Source organism: Pseudophryne corroboree, chromosome 6 (assembly GCF_028390025.1).
Source record: "Pseudophryne corroboree isolate aPseCor3 chromosome 6, aPseCor3.hap2, whole genome shotgun sequence".
In the NCBI taxonomy this organism is placed as follows: domain Eukaryota; kingdom Metazoa; phylum Chordata; class Amphibia; order Anura; family Myobatrachidae; genus Pseudophryne; species Pseudophryne corroboree.
In genome coordinates this window covers 679,870,180-679,891,284 of record NC_086449.1, presented here as the reverse complement: position 1 = coordinate 679,891,284, position 21,105 = coordinate 679,870,180, and the positions used below count along the sequence as shown (strand labels likewise).

General features: G+C 48.2%; 1 protein-coding gene across 3 annotated transcripts in view; it reads left to right on the top strand.

The window, feature by feature from the left end:
* Window positions 1–21,105, top strand: part of SLIT3 (slit guidance ligand 3) — a 1,129,203-nt gene that overhangs the window by 861,031 nt on the left and 247,067 nt on the right. For all 3 annotated transcript variants that reach the window (XM_063928289.1, XM_063928288.1, XM_063928290.1), the window contains one exon: window positions 11,946–12,109. In XM_063928289.1, the coding sequence (XP_063784359.1) occupies window positions 11,946–12,109 (164 nt within the window). The remainder of the gene's footprint in view (window positions 1–11,945; window positions 12,110–21,105) is intronic.

Sequence of the window (21,105 nt, the reverse complement as noted above, 5' to 3'; positions counted from 1 at the left end):
CTACATGTCTGCTGACAGTGTTAGTTAAGAAAAATTGCATTTAATCAGGGTTATATAGTACAAGTACCCTGTGATATACATCCAGTCTTTATTGTACATTGTTCTATCTATTAAGTGTGTAGCTAATCATAGTACTACTCTGTATTGCTAGTCCAGTGCAGTTTTATTGCATGCCATAATTTCTGCATTGTACGAACTTTGACTCTGTGTGTGTGCATATAGCTGCTGTGTGACCTCCATTTTGTACATCTCACTCAGATTGCTATCCTTTTATTCTATAACCTGAGGGGCCTAAGTGCGTCAGGTTTATCATTACTATAGGTAGTTCACAGGATATACTCAGTGTGTATTTTTCTCTGTGATTTCTAGTCACCATATACCTCTAAAATTCCCTGTTTGTGCTGAAATACACTGCGCAGGGGGTTCTTGTCAGGTATTGTGCTGCTGATATTGTACTTTGTTGACTTGCATTGAGCTTTTGATTATGTCAGCTACAAAGGGCAACGGTGCTGGAGCTGATCCCACATTGCGTGGTGGTGATGCTGCAGACACATTTGAGGATAACATAGCAGCTGAGGGTTCAGGTTCTGGAGGTTCCGTACCCCCCAGTGGGACTGTAGCAACGGGGGTTCAAAATGACCCACCTTGGGCTACCTACTCCACGCTATTGAATACGCTGGTAACTAGACTGACGCCCCCTATGGGACCTCCTGTGCCGGTACAACCGCTTATGGTCCCCGCGGTTAACCCGCCGTGGGCAGATCAACTGTCCAATCAGTTACAGCATTTGAACCAATCACTGACTACTCAGAAGTCTATTTCTCGCCCGCCTAAGACCAAGTAGTCCTCTAAGCGGGCAATTACTTCCCCGCAATCCACCAACATCCCAGACACCTCATCTGATGAGGATGGCGTTTATACTGACCCCACAGATTCTAATCCCAATGCTTCTGATGGGGAAGTGTTTCACAGGTGGATGTTCCTGACTTGCTGGAGGCTATTAGGCTCATTCTTCAAATTGAGGATGACCCAGAGCCTGATGCTGCGCCTAAGAAATCGGACAGGTTTAAACATCAGAAAGTGGTTAAACAAGTTTTACCTCACTCTGACCATTTAGTTGACATTCGTCAGGAGACCTGGGGAAATCCAGGAAAGAAATTCACACCTCACAAGAAGATGCTGGCTCGCTAACCCCTCGCTACGGAGCTAAGTAAAAATTGGGAAACACCCCCGCCAGTGGATTCGCAGGTGGCGCAGCGGGTGGTATCCTCAGCTCTGCCTGTAACTACCGTCACGTCCCTGAGAGAGCCGATGGATAAGCATGTGGAGGGTTGTTTAAAGGCAATTTACACCTTAACTGGTGCTGCGCATAGGCCCACTATTGCAGCGACATGGGCTGCAGAAGCTGTGGAAGCGTTGGCTCAGGAGCTGGAGGCGGAGTTGCCGTCCAACGCTTCTGATCATGCTAGACAATGCTTGTCATATATTGTCACAGCGTCTCATTACATTAAGGAGGCGGCTTCGGATGCAGGTATTCTGGCAGCCAAGGCTTCTACTACATCCATTTTGGCTTGCCGGATGCTCTGGTTACGGTCCTGGTCTGTGGATCTGGACTCTTAAGAAAACCCTGGAGGTACTCCCTATTAAGGGAGACATTTTTTTCGGAGAAGACCTCAACAAGATAGTGGCTGACTTAGCTTCTGCTAAAGCAGCATGTCTACCTAGTACTGCTCCTTCGGTGCCGAAGGCTAAGAGTACTCCCTTTCGTCCTTCAGGGAAAGCAAAAGGTCAGGCGTACCCAAAACAGGTTCGCACTTCCAAACCCAAACGGGCCTGGACTGCTCGTCAGCCTGCTTCCAAAACTGACAAGCCTGCTGCATGACGGGGTGGGCCTCCCTCTGGGGGATCCGAGGGTGGGGGACCGACTTCTAGGTTATACCCAGGAATGGTTGAAGACCACTTCCAATGCCTGGGTATGGGAAGTCGTCACTCAAGGTTACGCTGTATCCTTCAAAAATCACCCCCCTCATCGATTTTGCCTGACAGACGTCCCTTCGGATCAGGTGAAGGCAAAAACTCTTCATTTGGTGGTACAGTCCCTCCTGGACAGGTACAGGTGCCTCTGGCTCAGAGAGGCAAGGGGTACTATTCACCGCTGTTCCTAGTCCCGAAACCGATTGGGTCATACCGGCCCATTCTCAACCTCAAGTCCTTGAACAAATTTGTGAAGGTCTCCAAGTTTCGTATGGAAACTCTTCGCTCTATTGTTCTGGCATTGGAACCTGGGGATTATATGGTCTCCCTGGATATACAGGATGGCTTATCTGCATATTCCCATTGCAATGTCGCATCAGCAATACCTGAGGTTTGTGGTTGGCAACCTCCATTACCAATTTCGGGCTTTACCTTTTGGTTTGACCACGGCTCCAAGAGTCTTCACCAAGGTCATGGCGGTCATGACGGCTGTGCTCCGCTGTCAAGGGGTCAGGATCCTACCATGCCTGGACAACTTGTTGATCCTGGCAAATTCCCCAGAAACTCTCCTACGCCATCTGGATCTGACTATCCAGTTTCTGCAAGCCCACGGGTGACTCATCAACTGGAAGAAATCTTCCCTGGTTCCTGCATGGTGCACCTGGGGGCGTTCTTGGACACTCACAAACAGTGGTTGTTCTTGTCTCAGGAGAAAGTCCTGAAGCTTCAGGACAGGATGCTTCCTATCTCGTCCGCAAGTGTCGATACATTCGGCAATGCAAGTGCTAGGTCTCATGGTATCTGCTTTCGACATGGTGGAGTACGCTCAATTCCATTCCCCCTGCAGAAGCGGATTCTTGCCAAGTGTGACGGCCTGCCTCACCGTATCAGGTCTCAAATGATCTCCTTGTCTCCGGAGGTCCGTCTGTCACTGAGCTGGTGGCTTCATGACCAATGATTGAGCAGGGAACGTCCCTTCTAGATCTCTGACTGGGTCCTTCTGACAACGGATGCCAGTCTGAGAGGTTGGGGCGCAGTGTTGGAGCAACACTCCCTTCAGGGTCGGTGGACCAAGGAGGAGTCTCTCCTCTCGATAAACATTCTGGAATTGCGGGTGGTGTTCAACTCATTGAACTTGGCCCAGCATTTAATACAGAACAGACCTGTTCAAGTACAGTCGGACAACGCCACCATGGTGGCGTACATCAATCATCAAGGCGGCACTTGAAGCTGCATGGCATTGAGGGAAGTATCACGGATTCTTCAGTGAGCGGAATGCCATCTGCCAGCCATATCGGCAGTGTTCATTCCGGGGGTCCTAAACTGGGAAGTGGACTTTCTCAGTCGTCAGGACATACATGCCAGAGAGTGGAGCCTCCATCCAGAAGTGTTTCAACTCCTCGTGGACAAGTGGGGCCTTCCAGATGTGGACCTGATGGCATCTCGACACAATCACAAGGTTCCGGTCTTTGGAGCAAGGACAAGGGATCCTCAAGCAGCGTTCGTGGACGCACTGGCTATTCCATGGAACTTTTGGCTGCCATACGTGTTCCCTCCGGTGTCACTCCTGCCCAGAGTAATAAGGAAGTTCAAGCAAGAAGGAGGAATCCTGCTTCTGATCACTCCAGCGTGGCACAGACGGCATTGGTTCTCAGACCTTCAGGGTCTTTCGATAGAGCATCCCCTTCTACTTCTGCAGCGCCCAGATCTCCTCGTTCCAGGCCCCTGTGTATATCAGGATTTAGCCTGTTTGTCTTTGACGGCATGGCTCTTGAAGCTTCCGTCTTGAGGGCCAAAGGATTTTCTGAGGCGGTCATTCAAACCATGTTGAAGGCCTGGAAACTGGCTTCTGCTCGGATTTACTATAGGGTCTGGAATTCTTACTTTGCTTGGTGCGCATCTAACAATTATGACGCTTACAAGTTTAGTACGGCCAAACTTTTGGCCTTTCTACAACAGGGCCTGGACTTGGGCCTTCGTCTGGCTCCATCAAGGTTCATATTTCTGCCTTGTCGGTTTGGTTCCAGAGAAAAATTGCGACCTTACCTGATGTGCATACGTTCACTCAGGGTGTGTTGCGGATTCAACCTCCTTATGTCCCGCCTGTGGCTCCTTGGGACCTTTCGGTGTTTCTGGAGGCGTTGCAAGGGTCTCCGTTTGAGCCTCTTGAATCTGCAGACATTAAGTGGCTTTCTCTTAAGGTATTGTTTCCACTGACTATTGCCTCTGCCAGACGGGTGTCGGATTTGGGTGCCTTGTCTTGTAAGTCACCTTATCTGATTTTTCACAGTGATCGGGCGGTTTTTAGAACACGTGCCGGGTATTTACCGAAGGTGGTGTCTTCTTTCCACCTTAATCAGGAGATCGTGGTTCCGGCCTTTGCCTCTCCTGACTTGTCTTCCAAAGAGAGGTCTTTGGATGTGGTACCGGCTCTCCGTATCTACGTGAAGAGAACTGCCTCCATCAGGAAGTCGGATTCTCTCTTTGTTCTGTTTGGTTTTGACAAACGTGGCTGGCCTGCTCACAAGCAGACCCTGGCCAGATGGATTAGAATGGTGATTGCACATGCTTATGTACAGGCTGGTCTTCCAGCTCCTGCTACCATTAAGACCCATTTCACTTGGTTGGTTGGACCTTGTTGGGCGGCCCGCCGTGGTGCGACCCTTGAACAATTGTGCAAGGCAGCTACGTGGTCCTCAATGAACACGTTCATAAAGTTTTATGCCTTCGATACTTCCACCTCCCAGGATGCTTCCTTTGGATGCCAGGTTCTTGTGCCCGCTACAGTGCATCCCCTCCCAAAAGGAACTGCTTTAGGACATCCCCAATGTCATTCCCTGTGGAGCTCAGTGTACCCTGCAGCAGAAAACAAGATTTGTTGTCTCTTTCTGTGAGGTACACTGCCCACCCTGATGCACTTGGCTTCTTTGGGTTGGTAAGGCATTAGCCGCTGACACTTTTTCCTGTCGTGAGAATGTGGTGTATGTGGCTACTAACAGCTGTCGTCTCTTTTGCCTGCTACTGCATTGGACTGGTTAACAAAAACTGAGCTCCTGTGCACTGAGGCGGGGTTATAGAGGAGGCAGCGTTATGCATTCTGGGAAGAAGGTCAAAGCTTTGAGCCGGTTGGTGCCTCGGATCAAGATCCTACTCTACACCCCAATGTCATTCCCTGTGGAGCCCAGTGTACCTCGCAGAAAGAGATTTAACAACGGTAAGTTCTTACCATAAATCTTGTTTTTGTTTCACCTGCCTGAGACAGACAAAACCAAATCACCGGAAACAGCGAAAACGGCGCTGTTTCTACCAAAATTATACAGGTTACACTGAACCTGTGTGTTTTCGGGAGATAATGTACTTTTTTACAGGCGACCAAATTGCATAACCTGTAAAAAAAAATATTGGTAAAACATCGTAAAAAAGTGTGAAATGTTTCACCTCTAATTGGATACATCCCTTAGTCTGAATGTCGACAGTGAGCATATCATAATTTGGACATTGTTAATATCAACAGTCACATTGTTGACATTACAGGTGTGACAGGACGGTCCCGTACGAAAGCACTTACCGCTTTCGCGTCCCGTTGGCTGCCCACAGAATGGAAGGTCAAGTCACACGAGGCCTGACCACATAGGGGATTCCCGCTTCCCGTCAGTAACCGCCTGTTACTGACTCCACCCACTGCATTGTGGGCGGGTTTATGCTGCCACCACCAAACTCCTAACCTGCCGTGGCGTTTGGAACCACGGTTCTGCTCTGTATGTGCCTACGCACTGCCTTACCACACCTGTGTGGTGTTGACGAATCCCCACTAGCCACTTGCTAGGCCTCTACCGGTAGCTGGCGGAAGGCGGAACTTGGAGACGTTAGGTGCTTCCCTGGACTGCCGGAGGACGGGGCTATGTTTGGCATAACCCTGTAGGTCACAGGATGAAGCAATCTTCTTGAGGCAATGATGTTAATTTGCTCAATAATAGCCTTTAAAGAGGCTCCTCCCTATTGCTAGGGGCAACAGCATACAACAAGATGTTTCAGCAGAATAAAGATGGTACAATACAATTTCCATGGGGCAACTGCCCTCCTTTTATCCTACTCCAATACACATTACCACAGGGGGTAAGCCCGCCCTGTGGTGTACAACCAATCAATGTTTACCCATGAGCTGTGCATGCCTTGGTCACATGCACAGCTAACATTGTTCTCTTTGGACAGTGGGGAGTGGTCGTTCTCCTTTGACTGTCCCATCCTGGAGGATCAGGATACGATCGGTGCCGTTCAGTCTAGGCTGGGGGAAGTTTTCCCTCCTAAACTGACTTCCAGAAACCTGGCCCGGACCTAGCCCACTGCCTGCAGCCTGGATTTGGGCTCCAGAGCTGGGCAGCCTAGCTCCCCAGTCCAGGTTTCCGGGCCACTACGGGTGATCTCCATGGAGCTCCAGAAAACCACTCAGCTTGTTTCAAAGCTGAGCTTCTTCTCTCTCTCCCAATGCCCCTTTCAAGTGTGAGGCTGTATGGGAAAGTATTCCGTTTTTTGGGAAATGGTCTGGGAGAATCCATCAGCCTGCACAGCCATGGATTCCCCCCTCCTGGGACACACAACCAAGTAAGTGCAATTTACCTTTAAATACATTTCCTTTAAACACATGTGTTTCCCTTTAAATCTACTCTGAGCCTGTGCCCTGCACAGGCTCCACATTCCCAGGCACTGCAGTGCCTCATAACACAATATATTTATATATATATATTTTACATTTAACAACCATTGTTCTGGGTTTATTCTTGCAGCCTGGGGGACCGCTGGGCTCTCCCCAGGGGCAGCAGGACACACTGGGAGCTAGAAGCACCGCTGGGGGTGTTGGCTGCAGCAGGGGCTAAGTTCCACATGCCCCGCTGCTGCCCTCCGTCCCCCAGCGTGGCTGAAATTGCCGCCTCGCCGCAGCCTCCCGATCCGGGGCTGTGGCGCACCCCCCCTTCTGAAACCAGGCGGCTCGGGACGCTTATCCCGGCCGCCATGGCTCTGTGCCGCTGGAGCGCTGAGGCGCAGGGAGCTACGTTCCCTGTCCCCAGCGTCCAGTTGCCCTCACATGCCTCCGCCGCTAGGGAGCCGGCTGGCCCGGTCCCCGTGCGCGGCGCACCCCCAAGCATTGCAGCAGCCCGGGACGAGCTCGTCCCGGCTGCCGCGCTCGGCCATCCATGAGATGCTGAGGTGCCGGGAGCAGAGCTCCCGTCCCCCAGCGGCGGCACACATGCAGAGAGCGCTGCAGCGGGAGTGGATCTCCCACCTGCAGCGGCTCGCCCTCCTCCGTAGGTTTCCCCTCTCCCCCGGCGTGCACACACTGCTCAGCGCGCCGGGGGCTGCCCTCACTGCCGCGGTCGCCGGAGAGGTCTGGGACCGCGGCACATTGTTAAGAATACATTTTAAAAACATTTATAAAACACGGCGCCTAGCGCCCACAATATTTTAATCCTGGCGCCAAGCGCCCATTGTCCCTATAATGGCGCCGGGCACTAGGGGTTAACCCCTTCAGTGCCGCTGCGGCCATTGTCCACGTGGCTGGGGGTCTCTCCGGCCACAACAGGTATGGGGATTGGCTGCACGTCGACACACCTCATGTCAATATGATGTCCATGTTGACATTATGACCTAGGGGGTCATTCCGACCTGATTGCACGCCGCAGTTTTTGGCAGCCGTGCGATCGGGTCTCAACAGCGCATGTGTGCGGGCCGCAATGTGCAGGCATGTCGCTGCCCAGTGACGGCCATCGCCTGGCAGTGACAAAAAGAACGAAAAAGCGTTTGCATCGGCGAACGCAAGAAGATTGACAGGAAGAGGTCGTCTGGGGGTGTCAACTCACCATTTTCTGCGAGTGTCCGGTCAAACGGAGGCGTGCCCGGACGTTTCCAGGGAGGGATCCTGAAGTCACCTCCAGGCTGGATGGTCGCAGCAGCTGAGTAAGTCCTGAGCTGTACAGAGACTGCACAAACTTTTGCTTGTGCATCTCTCTGCACAAGCGATCGTTCCCCTGCTCAGCATTTACCCCCTCCCCTGTAGGCGACGATTACCTGGTCGCAGCAATGCAGAAATGCGCCTGTGTGCGACCAGGTCGGAATGAGGGCCCATGTCAGCATTCTAAAAAAGGTGGCATTTTGTATCACATCCATAATACACTTCTCTCATCTCCTAATAATGATAGTGAATTCTATCACATATTTCTTTGGGATACCCACCACTTTACACACATACACAAAAATCACATACACTCCTACAGTTTGTGTGAGGTTACACTGCATAGTGCCCTGAATGGCTACATATCTGTTGGTGCACTTGTTGATAACAGTTGTTATCTTCCCTGGATTCAGATGCAGTTCCAAAGCTCCCTGTCTTGATTATTAAGTGACTTCAAAGTTCTTGTCACAATTAAAATGCCTACAAATTATTGACCTTTCCAGGGTGACACTAATAAAGTAATAAGTTTTTATCAACTATAGGGGTATTGCAGTCTGTTTTGTAGTTGGTAAGGGATGCAACTATCGGTTGCACCATTTAAATTTGAACCTCCCCTATATAGTAGATGCAGATTCTCAGTCAGCGTATTGCCTCCAATGTAAGTGTAGGAGTTCGCAACCAGTAGTGCATCACGTCCATTACACTCCCATAAGATTGACCATGGTGGTCATTCCGAGTTGTGCGCTCGCAAGCTGCTTTTAGCAGATTTACTCACGCTAAGCCGCCGCCTACTGGGAGTGAAGCTTAGCTTATCAAAATTGCGAACGAAAGATTTGCAATATTGCGAAAAGACTTCTCTGTGCAGTTTCTGAGTAGCTCGAGACTTACTCTTCCAGTGCGATCAGTTCAGTGCTTGTCGTTCCTGGTTTGACGTCACAAACACACCCAGCGTTCGCCCAGACACTCCTCCGTTTCTCCAGCCACTCCCACGTTTTTCCCAGAAACTGTAGCGTTTTTTCAAACACTCCCATAAAATGGCCTGTTTCCGCCCAGAAACACCCACTTCCTGTCAATCACATTACGATCACCAGAACGAAGAAAAAACCTCGTAATGCCGTGAGTAAAATACCTAACTGCATAGCAAATTTACTTGGCGCAGTCGCAGTGCGAACATTGCGCATGCGCAGTTAGCGGAAAATCGCTGCGATGCAAAGAAAATTACCGAGCGAACAACTCGGAATGACCACCCATATGCGTGCATCTGAAATGCCACCGCTCAGTTATTGTCCAGGAACACCCAGCACATTTTCAGTTCATTTCTGATACCATGTATCGCAATAGCAGCTGCGCCTCTGTGCATACACTGTGTAATGCTAAAAAAATTATTTATATATATATATATATATATATATATATAGGGTTTTCTCATTATCTACTTTGTTATAAAATAAGTTTTTTTTATTATTTTCCATACATTTCTTGACACTAGAGGTGCATTTCCGAGAAGTGGTGGCTTTGTCCTGGCCTGCCTGGGTGTATTGCCACTACTGTGCTTTGTAAGCCCTTGAAAAAGTGCAATAAACCCTACTCAATAAAGATGAGTAAATAGTCATTAAAATGTAAGGTATAGCCCTGATACCTCTTTGTTTGGACCTTGTGTGACCGCTCTGAGGGCCACAAAGTGAATGATTTCAGTACATTAATTTGTGGCTAATAATACACTATGGGGACACCCGAGCGTATACGTTCGAGATACCGGCTGTTGGGATCCCAGTAGTCGAAATACCGATGCTAGAATCCCGACACCCGTCGGAATCCAGAACAGGTCAGGATCCTGCCGCTGGAATCCTGAAGGTAAGAGTAAAGGCGGGAAGGGTTAGGGTATGGCTGTGAGGGGTGTTAGATTTGGGCACCACCCGGGGGGGTTGGGGTTAGCCTGCAGGGAGGGGGTGGTTAGAATTGGGGTTAGGTTTAGGCATTAAGTGGGAGGTTAGGGTTAGGCACTAAGGTTAGGGATAGGCTGCGGTATGGGAGGGTTAGGGTGGGGGGGATGGGACTTTGATACTTACCTCACCCCTATCGTGATCTTGACCATCGGGATGCTGGCATTGGTATTGTGACCGCTGGCATCCCATTTGCCGGGATCACATACAGATCCTGACACAAGAGATGTCAGAAAAATAAGCTGTGTAGCTGCTATATATGTTGTGCAGTATGATGCAGAACTGTTTCCTGTGACTTAGTAGTGCTGGTCTGTCACTGCTCAATCCATTTCAGGTTGTTACCTCCTATTGATCTTATCTCCGTGATTACAACTGGCAAGAATTAGTTTGCATTGATCTGTTTCCGTGTATTTTTTTCATTGAAGCAGTTTCGTTTATGTGAAACACTGCATGGTATTCATTTTCTTAATGGAGAATGTCCTGCTGTCTGTGTGTCTGTGAAGAGCTGCGGTTTTCACCAAGAGGATTTTTTAAAACTAAATAGGGCTACAGCACTATAGTACGAACATTCTTTCTGTGATTAGATGCAGCACCTCTCTGGCTTATGGTTGCCATGTTTTATTTATATAGATTTTAATTATTAGGTGATTTATGCAGAATGCTTAAAGGCATGTTAAAGGTTGGCAAACAGTGTCCAAATATATCTTATTTTTCAAGCGGCAGAATTGTGGAACTTCTCCCACAATACATAACAAGCATTCTCCAATAATATAATACTTATGACTATGTATACTGTGTGTTTATTTGTGTGTACATATATTTATATATATATAATTACACACACATATACACACATATAAAATGGGTAATCTCTTCATTAGAGAAGGGTGTGTAGAGTGGACGGAGATTATACAGTCTGCTCCTCAGACTTTGGATTTTGCATTGGGCTGTGTGCCACACACACTTCCATCCATCACTGACAAGAGAGATGTCCATCAGAAGGAGCCATTGAATAGTGTCTGTGTTGCTGCCGTTACAATATGACTTGAGATGGCATGTATCCTTCAGTGGTTTGCTACTAAGCATGCGCAATGAGCAGCTAAAGTTTGTGCATACACAAATAAGCTCTGATATGGACAAACTGAGTTTCTCCTTCCTGGTATACACTGCAGCAGTGATGTCAGTAGCCATCGGAGCAGCCATCAGAAAGAAGCTTGCAGTGGTGGTAACTATGGCTATTCCAGCATCGAATAGAAAAATAATTTCCATTGGATCAGAAACATTGATGGTTGCCAACCACTGATGTTGACAAGCAACAGGTAGGAGCATCACAGGTCAGAAGTGTCCGGCTGCTGATTCTCCATGTCTGTCATTTAGTGTATAGGTGCAACCGAGATAAATCCAAACACTGAATGGGTGATGTTATGGACTTACAAGCCCAGATGTGATCCAGCAGCTCATTTTACGCATGAGTTAGAAATGTATCCTTTTGTTCAGTGGTCAGGCCAAGTGACAGTTTGGGTCATTGTGTTCATTATCCATACCCTTTACATCCTCGATCACCCACCAGCCCACCTCACTAAGGAGGTGGGAAGAGTGTTGAAAGGTTCCAGCAGTCAGGGAGATCTACCCAAAACATGGTGTGTTGTGAATTTCTGGGCAGCAGCAAACCCCAGCTGAAGGTAAGTGTAAATAATCTACAATTGTTGGGCAGGTCCTTTAGACATTGTGTGCTTGTTTTATTTGGCTGCTTCTTGTATATACTGGAAAATTACTAATCAGCATTAATCCCATTATATTTTATGGCTCTTCGTGGTTGATTTTGTGCGTGAACCTGTCTCTATACAGATCAGTTTTATTACATTTTCTTGACAATAAGAGAATATCTACAAATGTTACCCGCAATTCCAAGGTGCAAGATATTGTTGCAAGCAAATCTATTGGAGCTGAGACAAGAGGTGTTGAAGAGGCAGCTTCTTTGGTCTCCTATCAATTTAGTGTTTCTGTGTATTCAGCACCGCTAAAGTTAATATACTACACTATTCATACTTCTAAACCAATATTGTTCTTTATTGTTTCAGACGACTTCACTCCAACTACTTGTACTGCGACTGCCACCTCACTTGGTTGTCGGACTGGCTGCGTCAGAGACGGACTATTGGCCAGTTCACTTTTTGCATGTCACCAGTGCAGCTGAGGGGCTTCAATGTAGCAGATGTGCAGAAAAAGGACTTTGTTTGCCCTGGTAATTGCTTATATTGCTGTATTGCACTAACCTATATCTGTTATCTCTACGTAAAACCAAAGTTACCAATGTCTAAATGACACTTTGCCACTGTGCAGGTTCATCCATGGATAATCTGTGTATAGTATGCTGAACACACTCCTGTGTACTAAGGGCACATAATGACGAGATCACTGGGCATGATTATAGTACAGTTCTCTTTTATATTTAAAATCCTTTGCTTGAATGATTCTTAATCTTTTCTCACAAGAGTCACCGAGGGTTGTTTCAGAACTAGAATGAGATAGATATACAGTTAAAAAAATATTTACTTCTAAACCAAATGTCAAATATTGTATACTAGCTGTTCTACCCGTTCTTCGCACAGGAGTTTCTGATTTTCACGGATGTAAATATAAATCTGTGTTATAAAACCTTGGTAAGTCTATAGAGATGTAAATTTGAGACATCTTTATGTAAATATTAATCCATGGTTCTTGGTGTTACCCGAGGAGCACCTGTAGCAGATACAGTAAAAAGTGACAGGACCATTTTTGTAGTTAATGAAATTCTACACACTTGAGATGCAATCCATATTTTGATCCAATGGTCCGTTTGGGAGTTATCGTTCACGCAATGCAAGGCACGCAACGGTAATGATGTCATTATGTCAACCCCATTTTCATCCCCTTAGGGGAGGTTTTATTAGAATTCTAATTATGTAGTTTTCCTATTTCCCGCCTGAAGAATACCTATGTTAAATTTCATCTTCCTAATATATCGGGAAGTAAGAGACATGATGAGATATGATTTCCTGGCAGGCGGGATGCCGGCTGTCCATATCCTGACAGCAGCATCCCGTTCACCAGAATGCCGGCAACGGGGCGAGTGCAATGAGTACCATGGTGCACTTGCCACAGGGTGAGTGGGAATAGTTCTGTTTTGCCGAGATTCCGGCTGGGGGCATTGGTGGCTGTCGGTATCCTGACCGCCGGGATCCTGACAGCCGGCAAATCCCATGTAGATATGTGTAGGATATACTGTGAAATAAAAAAAATATAATTGATGATATATAAATACATTTCTTGCGACTATTAAATCCAAATTTTCTCTTACGTCCTAGAGGATGCTGGGGACTCCGTAAGGACCATGGGGAATAGACGGGCTCCGCAGGAGACATGGGCACTAAAAAGAACTTTAGGTATGGGTGTGCACTGGCTCCTTCCTCTATGCCCCTCCTCCAGACCTCAGTTTAATACTGTGCCCAGAGGAGACTGGGTGCACTACAGGGAGCTCTCCTGAGCTTCCTGAAAGAAAGTATTTTGTTAGGTTTTTTATTTTCAGAGAGACCTGCTGGCAACAGGCTCCCTGCATCGTGGGACTGAGGGGAGAGAAGCAGACCTACTTAAATGATAGGCTCTGCTTCTTAGGCTACTGGACACCATTAGCTTCAGAGGGAGTCAGAACGCAGGTCTCCCCTAGCGGTTCGTCCCTGAGCCGTGCCGCCGTCCTCCTCGCAGAGCCGGAAGATAGAAGCCGGGTGAGTATAAGAAGATAGAAGACTTCAAAGGTGGCAGAAGACTTCAGATCTCCAATGAGGTAACGCGCAGCATTGCTCCCACACAAAACACACACACAGCGCACACTGTGGGGTGCAGGGGGGGGAGGGCGCCCTGGGCAGCAATGTATACCTCTAGGACTGGCTATGATTAGATTTACACTATTTAGTGGTATTTCAGAGTATCCCCGCCAGTTTGTTTTAAAAAAGCGGGACCAATGCCCGCCACTGAGGGGGCGGGGCTTCTTCCTCAGCACTCACCAGCGCCATTTTCTCCACAGCACACGCTGAGAAGCTGGCTCCCCGGACTCTCCCCTGCTGATCACCGGTGACAGAGTGTTTTAAAGAAGGGGGGGGGGCACATAATTTGGCGCAGTGAATATATATAAAAAGCGCTATATCTGTGAAAAAATTTGTTTTTCCAGGGTTATTGGCGCTGGGTGTGTGCTGGCATACTCTCTCTCTGTCTCTCCAAAGGGCCTTGTGGGGAAACTGTCTCCAGATAGAGCTTTCCCTGAGTGTGTGGTGTGTCAGTACGTGCGTGTCGGCATGTCTGAAGCGGAAGGCTCTCCTAGGGATGAGGTGGAGCGCATGAGTGTGGTGTCGCCGTCGGCAACGCCGACACATGACTGGATGGATATGTGGAATATTTTAAATGCAAATGTGAATTTAGTGCACAAACGTTTGGACAAAGCAGAGTCCAGAGACGGTACGGTGGGTCAGACCCTGCCTTTCCCTATGTCACAGGGGCCTTCGGGGTCTCAAAAGCGCCCACTTTCTCAGATAGTTGACACAGATACCTACACAGATTCTGACTCTAGTGTCGATTATGATGATGCGAGGTTGCAGCCAAAGTTGGCAAAGAGTATTCATTATATGATTATTGCTATAAAGGATGTGCTGCATATTATAGATGACCCCATGGTGCCTAATCCTAAGATCCACATGTTTAAAGAAAAGAAGCCTGAGGTTACTTTTACACCTTCCTTTGAATTAAATGAGTTATTTAAAAGTGCTTGGGAAACTCCAGATAAGAAACTGCAGATTCCCAAAAGGATTCTTATGGCGTATCCTTTCCCGATCAAGGACAGGATACGGTGGGAATCCTCCCCACGGGTGGACAAGGCGTTGACGCGCCTTTCCAAAAAGGTGGCGCTGCCGTCTCAGGATACCGCTTCCCTCAGGGATCCTGCTGACCACAAGCAGGAAACTACCTTGAAGTCAATTTACACATATACCGGTACATTACTCAGACCGGCAATAGCGTCGGCTTGGGTTTGTAGCGCTGTACTAGCGTGGACCGATACCTTATCTGCTGATATGGATACAATGGATAAGGAAACTATTTTATTGACCCTGGGCCATATTAAGGATGCTGTCCTATATTTGAGAGAGGCTCAGAGGGATGTGGCATACTGGGGTCCAGAGCGAACGCTATGGCGATTTCTGCCAGGCGAGCACTGTGGACCCGACAGTGGACGGGTGATGCCGACTCGAAACGGCATATGGAGGTTTTACCTTACAAGGGTGAGGAGTTGTTTGGGGAAGGTCTCGCGGACCTAGTCTCCACAGCTACTGCTGGTAAGTCAACTTTTTTACCTTATGTTTCCTCACTACCGAAGAAAGCGCCACGTTATCAGATGCAGTCCTTTCGGCCGCATAAATCCAATAGAGCTCGGGTATCTTCCTTTCTTGCCAGAGGTAAGGGAAGGGGAAAAAGCTGCTAGCTACAGCCAGTTCCCAGGAACAAAAGTCCTCCCCGGCTTCTACTAAATCCACCGCATGACGCTGAGGCTCCGCGGGTGGAGTCCGCTCCTGTGGGGGCACGTCTTCGTCTTTTCAGCCAGGTCTGGGTTCATTCTCAGGTGGACCCCTGGGCAATAGACATTGTTTCCCAGGGGTACAAGCTGGAATTCGAAGAGGTGCCTCCTCGCCGGTTTTTCAAATCGGCACTGCCGACTTCTTCCCCAGAGAGGGAGGTAGTTTTGGCAGCAATTCAAAAATTGTGCCTTCAACAAGTGGTGGTCAAAGTTCCCTTGCAGCAGCAGGGGATGGGCTATTACTCAACCCTGTTTGTGGTCCCGAAACCGAACGGTTCGGTCAGACCAATTCTGAATTTAAAATCCTTAAACCTATACTTAAAGAGGTTCAAGTTCATGATGGAATCGCTCAGGGCGGTCATCGCAAGTCTGAAAGAGGGAGATTATATGGTGTCCCTAGACATAAAGGATGCATACCTTCATGTCCCCATTTATCAACCTCATCAGGTGTTCCTGAGATTTGTAGTGCAGGATTGTCATTACCAATTTCAGACGTTGCCGTTTGGGCTTTCCACAGGCCCGACGATTTTTACCAAATTAATGGCAGAGATGATGGTGCTCCTGCGCAAGCAGGGTGTCACAATTATCCCGTACTTGGACGATCTCCTGATAAAAGCGAGCTCGAGAGAACAATTGCTAGACAGCGTATCGCTCTCCCTGAGGGTGTTACAACAACACGGTTGGATTCTAAATCTACCAAAGTCACAGTTAGTTCCAACGACCCGATTGCCTTTCTTAGGCATGATTCTGGACACAGAACAAAGGAGGGTCTTTCTCCCGATGGAAAAGGCCCAGGAACTTCAGAGCTTGGTCAGGGACCTGTTGAGGCCAGACAGGGTGTCGGTACATCACTGCACTCGAGTGCTGGGAAAAATGGTGGCGTCTTACGAGGCCATTCCATTCGGCAGGTTCCATGCCAGGACTTTTCAGTGGGACATTCTGGACAAGTGGTCGGGGTCGCATCTACAGATTCATCAAATGATCCACCTGTCCCCCAGTGCCAGGGTGTCTCTCCTGTGGTGGCTGCAGAGTTCTCACCTTCTAGAGGGTCGCAGGTTCGACATCCAGGACTGGGTTCTGATGACCACGGACGCGAGCCTCCGAGGATGGGGAGCAGTGACACAGGGAAGAAGCTTCCAGGGTCTGTGGTCAAGCCAGGAAGCTTGTCTACACATCAACGCTCTGGAATTAAGGGCCATATACAACAGCATTCGTCAGGTGGAGACCTTACTTCAAGGCCTACCGGTTCTAATTCAGTCAGACAACATCACAGCAGTGGCTCATGTAAACCGCCAAGGCGGCACGAGGAGCAGAGTGGCAATGGCAGAAGTCTCAAGGATTCTTCGATGGGCGGAGAGTCATGTAAGCGCTCTGACAGCAGTCTTCATTCCGGGAGTGGACAACTGGGAAGCAGACTTCCTAAGCAGACACGATCTGCATCCAGGAGAGTGGGGACTTCATCAAGAAGTCTACGCAGAGATTGTACGTCAGTGGGGACTGCCTCAAATAGACATGATGGCTTCACGCCTCAACAAAAAACTTCTGAGATATTGCGCCAGGTCAAGGGACCCTCAGGCGTTTGCAGTGGACGCACTGGTGACACCGTGGGTTGTTTCAGTCGGTCTATGTGTTCCCCCCTCTTCCTCTCATCTCAAAGATACTGAGAATCATAAGGCGAAGAGGAATTCGGACAATTCTCATTGTTCCAGATTGGCCTCGAAGGGCCTGGTATCCGGATCTGCAGGAGATGCTCACCGAAGATCCGTGACCTCTTCCTATCAGGGAAGACCTGTTACAACAAGGGCCCTGTCTATTCCAGGACTTACCGCGACTGCGTTTGACGGCTTGGCGATTGAACGCAGGATCCTAGCGGAGAAGGGCATTCCGGAGGAGGTCATTCCTACTCTGATAAAGGCTAGGAAGGAGGTGACATCGAAACATTATCACCGTAACTGGAGGAAGTATGTGTCTTGGTGCGAAGCCAAGACTGCTCCTCCGGCAGAATTCCATCTGGGCTGTTTTCTCCACTTCCTACAAACTGGAGTGAATTTGGGCCTAAAATTAGGCTCCATTAAGGTTGAGATTTCAACCCTATACATTTTCTTTCAAAAGGAATTGGCTTCTCTTCCAGAAGTCCAGACTTTCGTGAAAGGGGTGCTGCATATCCAGCCTCCTTTTGTGCCCCCGGTGGCACCATGGGACCTTAACGTGGTGTTACGGTTCCTTAAGTCTCACTGGTTTGAGCCTCTTCAGACAGTTGAATTAAAGTATCTCACTTGGAAAGTGGTCATGCTATTGGCCTTGGCATCGGCACGGCGAGTGTCGGAGTTGACGGCTTTGTCTCACAAAAGCCCTTACCTGATTTTCCATGTGGATAGAGCTGAGTTGCGGACTCGTCCTCAATTTTTGCCTAAGGCGGTTTCTTCTTTTCATATGAACCAACCTATTGTGGTGCCTGTGGCTACAAGGGACGTTAAGGATTCCGAGTCCCTGGATGTGGTCAGGGCATTAAAAATTTATGTGGCCAGAACGGCTCGGGTAAGGAAAACAGAGGCCCTGTTTATCCTATATGCAGCCAACAAGGTTGGCACTCCTGCGTCTAAACAGACTATTGCTCGCTGGATCTGTAACACAATTCAGCAGGCCTGTTCTACGGCTGGATTGCCGTTACCGAATTCGGTAAAAGCCCATTCCACTAGGAAGGTGGGCTCTTCTTGGGCGGCTGCCAGAGGCGTCTCGGCGTTACAGCTTTGCCGGGGAGTGACTTGGTCGGGTTCAAACACTTTTGCAAAGTTCTACAAGTTTGATACCCTGGCTGAGGAGGACCTCATGTTTCTCATTCGGTGCTGCAGTCATCCGCACTCTCCCGCCCGTTTTGGAGCTTTGGTATAATCCCCATGGTCCTTACGGAGTCCCCAGCATCCTCTAGGACGTAAGAGAAAATAAGATTTTAAACCTACCGGTAAATATTTTTCTCCTAGTCCGTAGAGGATGCTGGGCGCCCGTCCCAGTGCGGACTTAATTCTGCAAGACTTGTATATAGTTTGCTTACATAAGGGTTATGTTACAGTTTTGATCAGTCTCGGGCTGATGCTGTTTTGTTTCATACTGTTAACTGGTTCGTATATTCCATGTTATACGGTGTGGATGGTGTGGGCTGGTATGAATCTTGCCCTTAGATTAACAAAAATACTTTCCTCGTACTGTCCGTCTCCTCCTGGCACAGTTTCTCTAACTGAGGTCTGGAGGAGGGGCATAGAGGGAGGAGCCAGTGCACACCCATACCTAAAGTTCTTTTTAGTGCCCATGTCTCCTGCGGAGCCCGTCTATTCCCCATGGTCCTTACGGAGTCCCCAGCACCCTCTACGGACTAGGAGAAAAAGATTTACCGGTAGGTTTAAAATCTTATTTTTTTCATTACATGTTTCTAAATCGAATGTACATATACACAGTAACAAGATCAAATTTATCATTTTTTTTAAAATCTAACTTAAAATAGAACTCTGTGCCAAGCTTCATGCAAGGAGAAATCACTCTGAACTGGGAAAGGTCAATGATTGTGATAATTTTCTTTTGTTATTTTTCATCAGATGCCTGAGGTGTTTAAAATTTGTCATATACAGCAATTTCCAAAAATATCATGCATAGGGGCTTGACTCTTATGGCCCTCCACAAAAACTGTGGTCATACCTGTAGACATACCTATGTTTTTGAACACAATGTTAAATTGTCCATGCCTTCATTTGTTCAGCCACTATTAGTTTGAGGGGGAGGCTGCCCTCACGTGTTTCTTCTCAATGATCTACAGATGCGTCCTCTTACATTTTTGCGTCAGTCACGTTAATTAGCCCTTCTAATCACGCCTAGTTGTGAGCACGTTTACTAACGTTGGGCGACTTTTTGTGCATTTTTGCCCCAAAAATGCTTCTTATTTGCATCGCTATGCACAAGCAGACAATGCTACTTAAAATGATATACGGCATGCCTATATTCTGTGTACAGCTGTTGCTGTATCTTCATACAATGCATTTCATATGCAGATACAACCGCATCTTGTGGTGCATAGCGTATTGAGGCTAGATGTATGAGGCTACATCTGTAGGACATGATGTGAGCAGGGACATATAGACACACTGGACAGCTGCTCATTGCTCCACAATTCTAGGGGCCTTCGAGCAGGGACGGATGGTGGTCACTCAGAGCAGCAAGGCAGCATTCTCTACCTGCCTCCCAGCCTGCAGCCAGACGGTGAATGGCTGTCAGCATGCTGATTGGTGGATGGCTGGAAGTATCCACCAATGAGAATCCTGACAGCCATTCACCGTATGGCTCCAAGCTTTTCAAATTCTGTGCATGCACACAAGGTCTGCCATCTTGACTGCAAATAAAGCAGATGTAATGATCTCTCAGTTGTGCACATGCAACATTTCCATAGCTTAAGCTCTGTATGCTCAGCACTTATTGATTGATCTGACAGGTTATTCTACTCCCTTACTACCCTCTCCTGCCTTTTTATCCAGCAGTATGGCATGAACTGACAATGCATAAACAGTAGGTGTAATTCGTGCCCTGCTCCTTTAGAAACTAATATATATATATATATATATATATATATATATTGTGGCAGGAGAGGTACTTTGCCACCTGTAGGCTACACACAGGGTCCTGGGGGTGGATGGACCGTGTTCCCATCCATTTGGCCCAGACCAGGTCTTATAGGCTTCTTAGCCCAAGAAGCTGCTTCATCAGTCAGCACCTGGGTGCTGGGTTTAAAGCAGAGTCTCTCCCATGAGTCAGGGCTCCTGAAGGCAGTTAGTGGCCAGGTGATAGGCCTGCTAGAGACAGTGGGATCCGGAAGACTGGGGCACTAGTGTCAGGATGCCGGGACCTGAAGGGTTCCTTATTAAGTAAGATGGAGTGAGGCAGGGCCTAACCTCCCTAATTGTTTATACTAGAGACAGTGATCTTTGCTTTATGTATATCTTTGTTTTGAGCTACCTGAATAAAAGGTATTTGTTGTTTTTTGCACAAGCCTGGAGTCGGTCGTTGGTGGAATTTTTGTAGTAGAGTTCATTCTAGCAAGACTCCTGTTACAAATGTAAGCCCAACGTGGGGCCCTTCTGCTAGTCATGTCACATGTGGCAGAGGACCCTACAGCCGCAAGGTAGCGGCACACATACCAGCGAACTCCAGACCAAGCTGAACTAGTGGGCATCAGTACCAAACCAAGGGTGTTGTGAGTAGTGGTTAAACCCAACCCCACGGGGTAAAAATAATGATATGTTTTGTTTAAACAATGTGTTTGATTTTGGTGCAAAGGATTGCATTGGCAGCAAAGAGGTTAAACAGGGTGCATGGCCTTTTCTGTCTTAAGGGCCCTACTCACTGGCCGACCCGCCGCCGAGCTGCCCGACGGCGGATACGGACGACGAGCGACCCGGCGGCGGGGGGGCAGTGACGGGGGGAGTGAAGTTTCTTCACTCCCCCCGTCACGCGGCTGCATTGAAGTGCAGGCAAATATGGACGAGATCGTCCATATTGGCCTGCATGCACAGCCGACGGGAGACCAGCGATGAACGAGCGCGGGGCCGCGCATCGTTCATCGCTGGAGTCTCCACACTGAAAGATATGAACGAGTT